The 14,623-nt window shown below is 38.9% G+C and overlaps 1 protein-coding gene across 1 annotated transcript in view; it reads left to right on the top strand.

Annotated features, from left to right (window-relative positions):
* The first annotated feature begins 3,598 nt into the window (after positions 1-3,598).
* The window catches only part of DYTN (dystrotelin), a 75,009-nt gene continuing 63,984 nt past the window's right edge, over positions 3,599-14,623 (top strand). Inside the window, exons 1-3 of the mRNA XM_023219512.1 lie at positions 3,599-3,734; positions 10,055-10,129; positions 13,456-13,657. Of these exons, the coding sequence (XP_023075280.1) occupies positions 3,716-3,734; positions 10,055-10,129; positions 13,456-13,657 (296 nt within the window). The 5' untranslated portion in view covers positions 3,599-3,715. The remainder of the gene's footprint in view (positions 3,735-10,054; positions 10,130-13,455; positions 13,658-14,623) is intronic.

Genomic DNA, 14,623 nt, shown 5'->3' with positions numbered 1-14,623 from the left:
TTTTAATCTAAACTTCTTTAGAAATAAGACGTTTTCAGATTATACTTAAATTTAAGAGGAAATGTACATTCATAACAAATTATTACTATCCTTTTCAAGACCTGCATTATATGTAATGCCTTTTAAAAATGTGTAACCACATCTCTGTGTTTATGAAAGAATAAAATGACTTCAGTTCCACTCCTAGGTCACTCCTGTCTGAATTGGTTTGGAAGGTGGCGGTTATGTGGGACATGGAGCCCTTCTGACTGCTTGCTGCTCTCTGTGATATACCCTCCTCTCAATAGCACCCAGAAGTTTTACCTGCCTCTCCTACACATGAAACTGATATGAAAATGGCCCTTTGAAATAAGAGATGTGGGAGTAGCCTTAAATTATTCAGGATCTTTATTGTTAATGAATGTGCTTCTGCGAGCCCTTAAAAATAGTGCATCCTCAAAGATTACTGTTCTGCATACAATTGCTAGACAGCCAGAACAAGAAATCAACTCTGCATAGGAATGCTATATCTGGAAACCTGATTTTACTCAGCTTCTGTCTTCCAGAACTGCTGAGTCATATTTACGGAGGTTTGACTAGAAGGCTTCTCTGGGGAAACTAAGAAAGGTAAGGACCTGGCGTGGAGGCAGATAAATCGTATCTTCAGCTGTCCTGTTGACTAGCCGGGAGGCTGCACGCTTCTAGGCCTACCTGGGAACTTCAGGAATTTCTACACCAAGAAGAGTTCCAAACTGATTTCTCATGCTAGAACTTTTCTAAAAAATCGTATTTGAATATATATGGAAACTTGCTAGGTTTTGGGAAGTCTTAGATTACCACTATTGCTATTATTATTATTATTGTTATTATTATTGAGACAGAGTCTTGCTCTGTCACTCAGGCGGGAGTGCAGTGGTACATCTCGGCTCACTGCAACCTCTGCCTCCCGGCTTCAAGCAATTCTCCTGCCTCAGCCTCCTGAGCAACTGGGATTACAGGCACCCACCACCACGCCCGGCAAATGTTTGCATTTTTAGTAGAGATGGGGTTTCACCATGTTGGCCAGGCTGGTCTCAAACTCCTAACCTCAGGTGATCTGCCTCCCTCAGCCTCCCAAAGTGCTGGGATTACAGGTGTGAGAGCCACTGTTCCTGGCCGCTGTTATATTTTTAAAGAATGAAAGTAATCAGATTTTTCTTTAATTTTGCTTTTTGTAAAATGTTATTTATCTGCCCAAATAACTTGTGCTCTAATCCATTCATTCATTAGAAGGTGGGTAAAGTATTATTTAAATTTAATTATCATATAACTTCTAAAATCAGTTTTAAACTACCCATGATAACACAGGTAGTTATGTACCCATGTTACATCTTTTTCTGAGAACTAATAAGCCTTTTCTTATACCATAACCCATTCTTTTTGTTGAAAATGAATATATATATATATATAATATTAGACACACACACAGACTTCAAAAGTTCATGGAAAAATGGAATTAAAAGATAAAAATAAAAACAAATTTATTTCTCAGCATAAGCCTTATCAAGTTCAAGACACTTTTGTAAGTGATAATACCAGCCATTTAGTCCATCCTTAAAGAATCGAGGGTACTGAGAATTTAACAATGTCAGTGTAGTCCTTTTGACATTATTAACTGAAGAAAACTAGGTGCCCTTTAAAGATTTTTTAAAATTAGGAAACAAAAAGAAGAGAGAAGGAGCCAAATCAGAATTGTAAGGTGGATCCCTAATGATTTCTCTTCAAATCACTTGCAAAATTGTCCTTATGTGATGACAAGAATGAGCAGAAGCAGTGTCATGGAGGACTCGCTGGTGAGGCTGTCCTGGGTGTTTTTCTGCTAAAGCTTTGGCTAACTTTCTCAAAACGCTCTCATCATGAGCAGATGTTATTGTTCTTTTGGCCCTTCAACAAGCAAAATACCTGGAACATCCCAAAAACTGTTGCCAGAACCTTTTTTCTTGATAGGTCTGCTTTTGCTTTGACTGGACCACTTCCACTTCTTGGTAGCCATTGCTTTGATTGTACTATGTCTTCAGGATTATACTGGCAAAGCCATGTTTCATCTCTTGTTACAATTCTTCAAAGAAAGCCTCCAGAATCTTGGTCCCACATGTTTAAAATTTCCATTGACTCTGCTTTTGTCTGCAACTGATCTATGTGTAATGGTTTTGGCACCCTTCTAGTAGAACGCTAGCACAACTTCAATTTTTCAGTTAGAATTGTGTAAGCTCAATCAGCTTACACAATTCTATCTATGGAGTTGGCTATTGTTTCTTCTGTTGTTTGTCCTCTTAAATTACAGCATTCACTTTTCTTTAAAGAAAAACTTCATTTCTATCTTGCAAACTGATGTGGATGGTCTGTTGCTGTTGGTTTCATCTTCCACATCATCTCATCCCTTCTCAAAATGAGTTCTCTCTCTGTGAACTACTGATTTCTTTTGTCTTCTCTTTTTTTTAAATTTTATTTTATTTTAAGTACTGGGATACATGTGTAGGGAGTGCAGGCTTGGTACACAGGTAAATGTGTGCCATGGTGATTTGCTGCACCTATCAGCCCAACACTTGAGTATTAAGCCGTATATGCATTAGCTATTCATCCTGATGCTTTCCCTCTTCCTGCACCCCCAACAGGCCCCAGTGTGTGTTGTTCCCCTCCCTGTGTCCATGTGCTCTCATTGTTCAGCTCCCACTTATAAGTGAAAACATGCAGTCTTTTCTGTTCCTGTATTAGTTTGCTGAGGATAATGGCTTCCAGCTCCACCCATGTCCCTGCAAAGGACATGATCTTGTTCCTTTATATGGCTGCATAGTATTCCATGGTGTAAACTACTGATTTATTTGGGGGCATTGTCCCCATAAACTTTTTGTAAAGCATCAATTATTTCACTATTTTACCACCCAAGCTTCACCATAAATTTGACGTTTGTTCTTGCTTCCATTTTAGCAGAATTCATGTTGCTCTAAGAGCTATTTTCAAACTGATACCTTATCCTTCTTAGTGCTTCAGACTAAAGCCTGTTCAGACATGCTTCAACATGCTAGTGTGAGTTCATTTTGGTACAAAAAAAAATTTTGAAATCCTTGCCTAGTTTTTTCAAAGTATACATTTTCCACAAACCTTTCATGTGTGTGTGTTGTTTGAACAATAGTTGCAACATGAAACAATTAACAAAGGTAGCTAATTGACTACTCTTTTAAAAATTATTAACAGAATCTTATGTATACATATACATAATGTATGTATATATGCATATATGTGACAAATTGATAGCTTTTGTTAGAAATTTAATATGTAGAATTATTTAGCATAGTGTCATTAGAAATTTAAGAATTGAGAGTTTCAAATTTTGTTCTTAAAGTTCAAGCAAATTGAATCATCTTAAAGTAAGAATACAGTCCACTCTTAAAATTATAATGCCTCAAAGGCTGTAAGTCATCACGGTATTAGTTTCAGGAGCTGTTCTCAGTTTTCTGAGAAGCGTGGCCAGTATCGAAAGCCTCTACTTCTATGTTTCTCCTTGCTTTTTCCTCCCGAGATATTTCAGTCTCCTTGAACACCTTGCAGTCACTTTCCACAGGTAAAATGATTTGTTTAGTTGCCTTTTTGTTCCCCTGGCCTCATTCCTCTGCTGCAAAACCTTCTGCTTAAAATACTGGTTCATTTCTAGTTACAGGGACCCAACTGCCATCTGTCATTTCAAGAAATTTGTGAAATGGATCCAGATAAACAAGGTGAGTATTATTGTCAAGTTTCTGAGCATAGTTTGTAAACAGAAAAATTAGGCACAGATGTTATATTTTCAGACCTCTGATTTGAAGGAGAGTAAACATTTGGCAAATTTCTGGCTGAAAAGAAACTGTTATTTGATTAAAGTGGCTTTCTCTCTCTTCTAAACAGAAATCCACCATGTACTGAAGAATATTTGGTCTATTGTCTCGAAAGCACCAAAAATAATCTAACAAAAGACTTGATGTCAGCATAATTACATTTGAATTGCTATTCAAATACACGAAACTATTACCTTAGTTTTATGTATATTCATAGTTTACTATTAAAATGAACTTATCATATATATTTTAGTGTCATGGGTAAGTTCACAGTACTGTGTGGTTCAAGTTGGGAGAAAGGCCTCATGGTTGTCACTATATGAAAATTTTATAAGCGGATATGGAGAAACTAGTTCGCCTTTCTTCTAACTTCGCTGAATGCCAAGAACTGATCTGTGGCATTTCTATTGCTGGATCTATTTGCAGCCTTACTCCCCTAACCGAAATCTACATTGTTATCTTGCTTGTTTTATATGAAATTCTGTACGATCCCTAGTTGTTTATCTAAAACAACATTATAAATGATTTCAATACCTTCGGGTTTTCCAAATTTGGGCTCTCATATTAATATGCTTTACACAAAGCAGTAGGTAATTCATTCAACTCTCAATTTTCTTTTTCTAAGACAATGTGTCTCAAAATTAGCATGCATCAGAATCACCTGAAAGGTTTGTTAATATGCTGCAAAGTTTGTGATTCTGTGGGTCTGGGGAAGAGTCCAGGAATGTGCATTTCTAACGGGTTCCCAGGTGACCTGATGCTGCTGACTTGGGACCACACTCTGAGGACCACTGGCCTAAAGCATCTATTTTGGATCATCCAAGTAGATGATGGACATTTGAAAGAATTGTATTACATCCACCTTAGTATCTGTGGAAAACAAATATATTGATGGAGTTAAGCAAAAACAAGAATCCCGGTCAAAAGATATTTCCCAATCATTTTGCTTCCGTGAACAAGAACATGTAGCTTGTGTTACTATTTCTTTAAGCATCTAAAACTACTTTGTTTATAGCTTTGGGCGTGATACATTTGGTAATTTCTTCCTTTCTTGAGTTTGTTTTTGTTGTTGTTGTTTTTTTTTTTTTGTATCAGAAAAAAATGGAAGTTAGCCTTTAGGAAGTGAGTCTGGTGTTGGCTTACCTGGCCTCCTCATTCATTTTCCATGTTGCACTGTATCACAGCTTGCTGTGTTATGCTGCATAACTTCATCAGATGACGCTGCAAAGCATAACTTGACAGGAGAGTGATGGCCAGATGGTAGAGCAGCTACAGAGTTGCTCCTCCACCGACAGCAGCATCTGGGAACTTGTAGAGCCCCTTGTCTGCTGATTCTCTGTATCTGCTTGGTGCATCTGAGAGGAAACAGGGCACAAACACTGGCCAGTTTCCAGAGGAAAGAAATGTTGGGCATTACACTGTTGTAAATTATTTCCACCCTATTATGCCTACTCTCAATTTGTTTTTTTTCTCCAGACATAGGACAGAGGAGTTTCTGACATCTCCCATTCTCTAACATTGTTGTCTTATCTGAAAACTAAGCATTTTTAAAGCCTAAGGAAATGGTGAATAACAAAAGATTTAGAGCAAATTGTAGTTTTTTTTTTAAAATTTTTTTATTTTTTATGTTTGCACCTCTTGAAAAAGAAAGGAAAACATGTAGAGGGTTTTTAAACCACCTCTCTTGTGTGGGCGACAATGTTTAGGCACAGCCCGCTTCACCTGAGATAGGGGTCTTTAATTCATGATCATGTGCTGACTGTTGGATCAATATATATTCAGAGAGAGGCCTGTGGCATGCTCTCACTACTTTGGGATGGCTCTGGCCTGGTTCAGCACTGTAATCCCCTTTGTGGCTCCGCACAGTGCCTGGCACTCAGTATCTTATGTGTAACTTTACCCCACAACACTCAAGGGCAAGAAACATCATTTCCTAAATCAAAATCAAGTCACTGTACCTTGATATGAAATTTAGGCTAAGTTTGGGAGGGAACTATCCCTGGGAGACAAATAGAAAGCTCTAAGGCTGCTACCTTGAACCTTGGTCAGGGCCCTGATTGAAGTCCACTGTGACCAACACTTGTGATGCTCTCTGCCTTTGGCTTTGTATTCCACTTGAAGACATGGGACTCCATATCAAGACTGGACACAGAAGTCCTCATCACGCCTGTGGCTGGCCTCCCTGGCTACACCATGCAGCCATCCCTCCACTCAGGGGTCTGCTAGGAAGGGCAGCCCTGGAAACACCTCCTAAACCCAGTCAGACATTTCCCAGCTTCTTGTCCAGGCATCAGCCTCTCTCCACCTCCAGGAAAATTCCAGATTAATTCTTTCATGGGCCTGTCCATCTTTTCATATGAAGCCCTGAGTGGAGGTGACTTTAAGAGTGGCCCTTATGTGGTGGCTCACGCCTGTAATCCCAGCACTTTGGGAGGCTGAGGCCCGCAGATCACGAGGTCAGGAGATTGAGACCATCCTGGCTAACATGGTGAAACCCCATCTCTATTAAAAATACAAAAAAAAAAAATTAGCCAGGCGTGGCAGTGTGCCCCTGTAGCCCCAACTACTCAGGAGGCTGAGGCAGGAGAATGGCTTGAACCCAGGAGGCGGAGCTTGCAGCAAGCCGAGATCATGCCACTGCACTGCAGCCTGGGTGACAGAGAGAGACTCTGTCTCAAAAAAAAAGAGTGGCCCTTAAACACAGAGACATTGTTAGATCTCCCAGAGAAGTGAAAACAGCTTAGACTTACAGGATGAACACAGAAACATTGCCTTTCCATTATTTAAATTATCTCCCTTGCTGCAAGAACAAGACAAAAATGAATGTTACCACAAGTTATCTTGCCACATATGTTTGAATCTAAGAAATACACCAAGCAGTTCCTTGTTTCATTTTTGCTCAGGCCTATTCCAAGGCTGGAGACTCACTGTCTCACTGTGTCTGTCTTCTGTCTTACTCTCTCTCTCTCTCTCTCCGTCTCTGTCTCTCTTTCGGTTTGTTTCTAGGCTGTGTTTCTAGTCACAAAACTCCCCAGCACACCCTGCTAACACCTTATTGCCTGAGTTTTATGTTAATCAGCTAACATTACATTTGAAAGTAGTTTCATTTTCCTCAGGACTTCTTCCTCTGGGCATCATAATTATACAAGTAAGTCTTGGCCTCAGAGCTTGCTTGTGTGTGAAATCCTTGCCTCAGAATGAGCATTTCTGGGTGTAAACTCTAATTGGAATTTGTTACCACTGGAAATACTGGAGATGCACTGCTGCTTGGCAGTTCTTTCCAAAGTTTTTGACTGATTTCCTCTTTCACCCTTCACTATAACCATGCAAATCTTCACTATTCCTCAAGTTTTCTCCCCCACCACCTCCTCCTAACTCTAAGTGTGTGAACATGCCCCCAACTTTACAAAGAAAACAGAAGCTCTCAGACATGGCCATTTCCCCAGCCCATCATCTCCTTTTATAAGTCCTTTCAGGGAATGAGAGACGGCTTCTTACCAAAGCTAATTCCTTCACCTGTGCGTTTTCCTCCCCTCGCTACTGCAGCGATGGGAGCAGTTAGCAATACTTCAGCGATTGTGGCAGCAAACTTACCTCAAAGGGGCTGTTACCTTATAAAGTTAATTACCCAATCAAGAGATCTACCGTGCAGCATGGTGACCATAGTTAATAACAATGTATTATATTGTTGAAAATTGCTAAGAGAATAGATTTTAAATAGTCTTACCACAAAAAATGAATATGTGACATAATATATATGTTAATTAGCTTGATGTAGCCATTCCATGAGATATACATATTTTGAAACATGCTGTGCATGATTAATATATACAATATTTATTTGTCAATTAAAACAAATGAAAATAAATTAAATAACCAAAGGAAGGACTAGCTTTCCTGGGCTGGGACACTGTCACCAGGAAGCAATTTTTCTCCATCTCTAAGTTCATCTCTGCTCACCTTTGTGTATTGATTTCATTCTCAATGAAAATGAGAAAATACGGCAAGCTGTGCTACGGTGCAACATGGAAAATGAGTGAGGAGCCCAGGTAAGCCAACACCAGACCCACTTCCTAAAGGCTAACTTTCACATTTTTACACAACCTGACAAGAGAGTGATTGCTGCTCCAATCTACAATTTCAAATTCAAGACCAAGAAAAAAAAAAAAAAAGTCTGCTTCCCTGATAACTTGAACCGAGAGTCCTCGAACCCAGATTCATTGGAACATTTCTCACCTGACTTTGGTGTGTACCCACCTCTGGGGAGTGCGATGGTGCTCTCATCGATGGGCTGGACCTGGGCCACGTGCCCCCATGGAAGTGGGAGAGTTGCAGTTGACACTACTGGCATTTCATGGACTCAGATTAGGGGAGGTAGTTCACCTGAAGAAAGAAAAATGGATGCTGGGTGGCTAGGGGAACACGTGCCCTCTGAGAGGGACTTTGCTACATCGTATACTACCTGGATTCCCTACTTCCTGAGTCCTCAACCCCACTCTGTCTCTCCTGGCTCCTCCTCCCTGACCCATACATACATTCTGGAATTTCTCCTGCCTTTGAAAACCAATTTCGATTTGATGTGTTGTTCTAGCTGTGGCTCTCTTGTCTTCCCTTCACATTATAAGATCTTGAAAAAGTTGTCTGGTTGTATGTTTTCTCCTCACCTTACACTCACTGCTCAATCCTCTGCAATTGGATTTTGACCCCCATGACTCCACTGAAACCGCTGTCACAAAGACCTTCAATAATCAAACTAGTCATAAAAAGCAGAAGCAATAAATTCCCTTTATACCAGTAGTTTTCAAACTTTCGTTTGCATCAGATTTACCCCCAGGGCCTGCTAAGACTCAGGTTGTCCCCTAGATTCTCACCCCTAGATTCTGGTGTCAGAGACTTCTTAGAGCTTTGTTAGAAATTGTTTTTCTCCCAAGTTCCCAGGCGATGCTGCTGCTGCTGCTGGTCCAGGAACTGTACTTTAAGGTCCACTGGTTTATACCACAATAGTCAGTTAGAACACGCCATTTTAACTGCCTAAAACAAACTAAGCTATTAATGTGTATGATCTTATATAGCTTTATTGAATAACATTAAAGATAATATGACTAAATAGGGAGATCTACTCTATAGTTATTTTTTCTAGATATGAACACTGATCACTTCAGTCAGCAGAAAGCTCTATTGTAATGTTGTTATAATCTCTTAAATTAAATAACAATCAAATTTGGAGCAATGGAAAAAATTTAAAATTGTGGGTCCTTAAGAAAGGTAAGAGAAACAATTTAGGAAGTATATTGCCTATATTTTCTTATTTAAAATGTGCAAATACCCTTTGAGGAATGTACTGTAATTCCCATTCATCTGATGAAGAAATTGAAGATCAAAAGTAACTCATATTAAGAAAAATGAAGGAACAGAACTAAGTATAGCTGGCTCCAGAGCTCTCTCCCCTCCTCTACACTGTGCAATGGGCAAATACACACTCAATGCCTAGAAGGGCTCAGGAATGCTCGCTCTTGTTGTACTGCTATTGCTGGTGGTAACTCTCAAAAGAAGGTATATTAATAATTCTTTTTCTTATTATAAAAATAGCATATAGTTTTTATAGAAAATTTAGGTGATACTGAGTAGAGAGAAAATAACCATGAACACTAATAATTCAAGCACTCAGAGATGTCCACTGTTAGCAGTTTGGTGGATGGTACTAGAAGTTAAGCTCCACAAGGGTGGCCATCTTTATCTGTCTAGTTGAATGCTATATTTCAAGGGCCTAGAATCATGCCAGGGCCATATAGTAAGGGCTCAATAAATATTGGCTAAATGTATGAATAGATGGATAGCTTTGGGGTCTTTTTCATTTATGCATAAATACATGTGTCCACGTATAACTAGAATATATTTGCAAACTGGAATTTATATTTTACATGTAGTTTTTTTTATCCTGTTTGTTTCAAAGGCCATTGACTTTTTATATAAAAAGTGGACAGATTGATGGAGTATTCCCCACTTTTTGGTGGACTGAGAAGGTGAACTAGGTTCACCCATAGCCCTAGAATAATATAAGTCTATTATTATTTGTTTACAGAAAGAAAAAAGAGCTCTAAACCTTAATTTCCTCACCTGCAAAATAAAGTAAGCATATCTGATCTCTAGGATTTCCTTCCAGGATGTGGGATTTATATAATGAGACAGTACTTTATTCATAATATTTTATGTTTTCTTCACAGATGCTCTTAATAGTATTGAGAATTCCATTTACAGAACAGCCTTCAAATTACGATCAGTGCAAACTCTGTGCCAGTGTAAGTATAGGCTCTCCTGAAATATTTGAAATAATCTGAGCTTGATATGTGATGTAAAATTCATAGAGAAAACAAACACTTCCCCCATGCAGTGGACTGCTGGATTCTGGAAGTCTGGATTTGTGCATTTAGCCCATTCGCAACAGAGAAGGTGGAGGGATGGGAAAACATTGCGTGCTTGCAACCCATGTGTAGTTTTGCTGATGAGCGATAGAAATGACTGTGGATGAGGATTTTTAATTTTTTAAATATTTTCTCCCCCTGGCTTCTTCTAGAAAATGTTTTTGGTTTCCTTTTCAGGATACCAATATGGACACAAAATAAAATTACCAATAAAAGGTAGTTTCAAATCTGTACTTTTAGATTTAAGCATAAAAATGTAAAATTCCATCTACCACATAAGATTTGCGTTTTCAAGTTGTACCTGTAATCTATATATGAACATACAAAAGTAGGTACAAATGAATAAATAACCCATGGACCGTGAATTTTAAAATTATCTCGAGAATTCCCTGAGAACTGTCCCTTTTGCATTAAATTTATATCTGATTGAATGTATGGTTTTCTTTTCTTTTCTCATACTGTTATCTAGGCAAAATAAGGTAAAATGTAGTAAAAACATGTATCCTGTGAAAATTTTCCAAGGTGGAAAATAAACTGGGTCCAAGCTATGAAAAACACCAGGCATTCAGCATGTCTACAGTTATTGATTTCTCACTGCATGAAAGAAAAATCACTTCATGTAAAATGATTTCTGAAATTTATCATATCAGACCTAAGTTATGTTATATATGTGACATTTCTACTGAAGGCTGACACTTTAAAATATTTTTCCTCCTGCCTAAAAAGTTACATAGAGCAGTGGTTTTCAAATTGGGCTTCACAAAGTACATGTGAATGTGGGGTAGGGCACAAAAGAGTTAGCCAGGTGGAAAGAGGAGTTGCAAGCAGGGTGGGAAGATTTGGAGACCACATCCTCAACAGAAACAGCTCCATCCTTCTCTATTTTCTATACTGTGTTTCCTTGTGTGTGTGTGTGTCTGTGTGTATGTGTGTAAGTTGGGGGGGGTCTCACTCTGTCACCCAGGCTGGAGTGCAGTGGCGAGATCTCAGTTCACTGCAACCCCTGCCTTCCAGGCTCAAGCCGTCCTCCCACCTCAACCTCCCAAGTAGCTGAGACCACAGGCGTGCACTACCACACCCTGCTAATTTTTTGTATTTTTAGTAGAGACAGGTGTTTCGTCATGTTGCCCAGGCTGGTCTTGAACTCCTGAGCTCAACTGATCTGCCCATGTTGGCCTCCCAAAGTGCTGGAATTATAGACATCAGCTACCACGCCTGGCCTCATACCATGTTTCTGTATCAGGTTCCTTTGAAGAAGAAATTTTTGGTTTTAAAAACAGTTTTATGTAGATTACTGCTCTAGATAAAGAAACTCATAACTATTATTTATTATTCCAGGAACAAACAAAAGGCTAAAAATTTATCCCCAATTATGCTATTTTCCTTGAGAATTTCTCTCTCAGAGAAAGTTAGCAGCAACTGTTCACATGTCCCCATCATGAACGCCTGAGTATGTACCACAGTGTAATTTGAGGATGCACAGTTTTCAACATTTTGTTATCTCTGGCATCAGAAACAGTGAATATAAATAATACTCATGGGAAATATTAACAACACACAAAATCAGTGGTTGAAAAATGTTACCTAGAAAAGATATCCAAACAAAAATCTAAAAACAGAAAATCCCGGGCCGGGCGCGGTGGCTCAAGCCTGTAATCCCAGCACTTTGGGAGGCCGAGACGGGCGGATCACGAGGTCAGGAGATCGAGACCATCCTGGCTAACACAGTGAAACCCCGTCTCTACTAAAAATACAAAAAACTAGCCGGGCGAGGTGGCGGGCGCCTGTAGTCCCAGCTACTCCGGAGGCTGAGGCAGGAGAATGGCGTAAACCCGGGAGGCGGAGCTTGCAGTGAGCTGAGATCTGGCCACTGCACTCCAGCTCGGGCGACAGAGCAAGACTCCGTCTCAAAAAAAAAAAAAAAAAAAAAAAAAAAAAAAAACAGAAAATCCCAAACACCAAGATAAAGCATAACGTGAGCTCCAAATAGGAAGATCTGGAACACATCGCTGTATAAATCTTGTGGTGAGATTAATGGACACCACTATTATCTGGTTTGGTGTAATATAGAACTCTCAGCAGGAGATGAAATCAGCCTGTGTTCAGAATGCCTGGCTCAGGTGACAGGTTTTAATGATAAAAGAGTTTACAGCCTTCACCACCTGCAGCCAGGTTTTTATTTAACTCACATTCTGAAACTTGCTCCTCTGTTCCTTAGACTCTCCCCTTAAAAGCAATATCAGAGAACAAATAAAAATTTTTATTATACTTGCTAGATTTCTTATCTGAGGTTGATTTACAAAGTAGAGAGAAACCCAGGGTTTTATGATTTCACAGGCTGAAGCGTTTTAAATGCCAGGAGCTCTTGGCGCTGTTGACATCCCCACCTCTCAGATGGCGCAAGTGGCTGTTTATTAATTTTATCTGTCATCCTCTCTGCAAGAAGCTATGGGGTTAGCTCTATTACATTCTTGTTTCTATTCATTGCCTTGTAAAAATTTTAGGAGAAGGTGGTTAAAAAATATTCAGTATAAGAAATAAACCATTATTTTTTGTAAGCTGCTCTAGTTTTATTAAGTGCCTTCTCTAGATAATAATACTGATGGAACCAAGATTGTTAAAAGTGATATTACTGAGTTGCAGAATTCTCAGACTCTTTAGCCTAAAGATCTTTATAGAAGAGTAACTGCTCTTTTATAAAGATCACTGTTTTTTATTTAACTATGGCAATTGCTTTTTAACACACCATATTGCTTCTGAAGCTGGGCTGCAGACAAGAAAAACTATATTTGAACAGGAAAGGTAAATTTATTCAATCCACTTAATGAAGAGTATAAAAATGTTTTCCCCAACTTTTCATCACAGTGTCATAACTTTCTTGGAAAGCGTATTTTTCATTTCTCACTTCCCTTTTTAACTTCTTTCTATAAAACAACATCCTTGAAACCGTACTGTAATAATGTTACAGCTATGCTTTACTAACAGATGCACTTTTCCAAAATCAAATGAATTGGTAGAATAGTAACGCCTGAATTATGCACAAGGAATATATGTCCAAATAGTAGTCATATCTCATTCCCCTTAAAAGAAAATAGCGACCATAAAAAGTTCTTAATTACAAAACACTAAATGACATTTGTTTCATTTGAAGCCTTTTGTTCCCATCAGAAAATAAGGCTGAATTTTTCATTTGCTTCCTACAGTGGACTTGATTGACAGCTCCCTGATTCAGCAGGTCCTACTGCGTCCAAGTTTCTGGGAAGCTCGCAAGCGCTCCCTTTCTGTGCAGCAGCTTTCTCAGGCACTCCAAGAGCTGTTTCAGAAGGCCAGGGAGGAAAACCCAGGGCAGGTGCATCCCAGAGCTCCCGAACTCACTCTGAGCCTTCTCACGACAATGTGCAACAGGTAAGGGTGTGGACGTCGCGCTGTGACCTCATAGGCGATGTTTAGTTGCCAGTGGTCATTTACCATTTGGTGCTGGCTGATATTTGCTTGAGGTTTGGTATATAAGAAGCCTTCTTTGTTTTTCACTAATTTATTCCTCAGGAGTAGAACAAAGGAATAAATGCCCATCGGCTTTACGAATATAAATGACTCATGGATAGCAAAAAGAGGGGGAGAATTCCACATTATTCTTTCCTTCATACAAATTCATTCCTACTCTAGAGAAGCATAAACACCTTTTGCTAGGGCGTTTTCACTTCTATACATACATGTGAAAAGCGACACTTGATTCTTGTTACTGCTAGCTTCTTTGCTCATTTCTTTGTAAACTATTATCAATTTTTTATTTAGCTAGAATAAGGTTGAAAATACTGTGCATGGATGAGTAACTTATAAACCAGTGTAGACCATGTCAAAGGGCTGATTACATATGCTCTGAAGTCAATAGTTCTGCTAGTGTGTGGTAGGGGTGGGTGTGTTTTTTGAGCTGTAAGGTTTCAATTCCTCTGCCCCCTCCTCAATTTGGTTTACCTTATATATCCTTGACTCAGTAGACTTCATCCTTTAGAATAAACTTTTCAAAAATCATAGTGAATGCAAAACATTTGGAAAATAGAGGAAAAAAGTAAAGAAGAAGAAATACATTATTACCCATCAGCCTGCCTCCCAGAAGCAAGCACTGTTTTAACCACTGGGCAAATTCCTTAAGGTTATTTCGTTTTCTAGTTTTTTTTTTTTTTAATTTTTTTAACTGCCAAAACAATACACATACACATTCTCAAGTTATTTTTTCATTTCAGCTTCCTTAAACGTTAAGCTTTTGACTGTCATTTCTATTATCTGTGTGTGTCTCTAACAATTCCCCCGCCTTTGATAAATTGTCTAGTAGGTTTGTAAACTAGCCAGCAAGTGGGCAAGGATGATTAG

Source organism: Piliocolobus tephrosceles, chromosome 11 (assembly GCF_002776525.5).
Source record: "Piliocolobus tephrosceles isolate RC106 chromosome 11, ASM277652v3, whole genome shotgun sequence".
Lineage (NCBI taxonomy): Eukaryota > Metazoa > Chordata > Mammalia > Primates > Cercopithecidae > Piliocolobus > Piliocolobus tephrosceles.
Note: the sequence above shows the minus strand (reverse complement) of the source record. Positions and strands in the feature narration are given on the sequence as shown.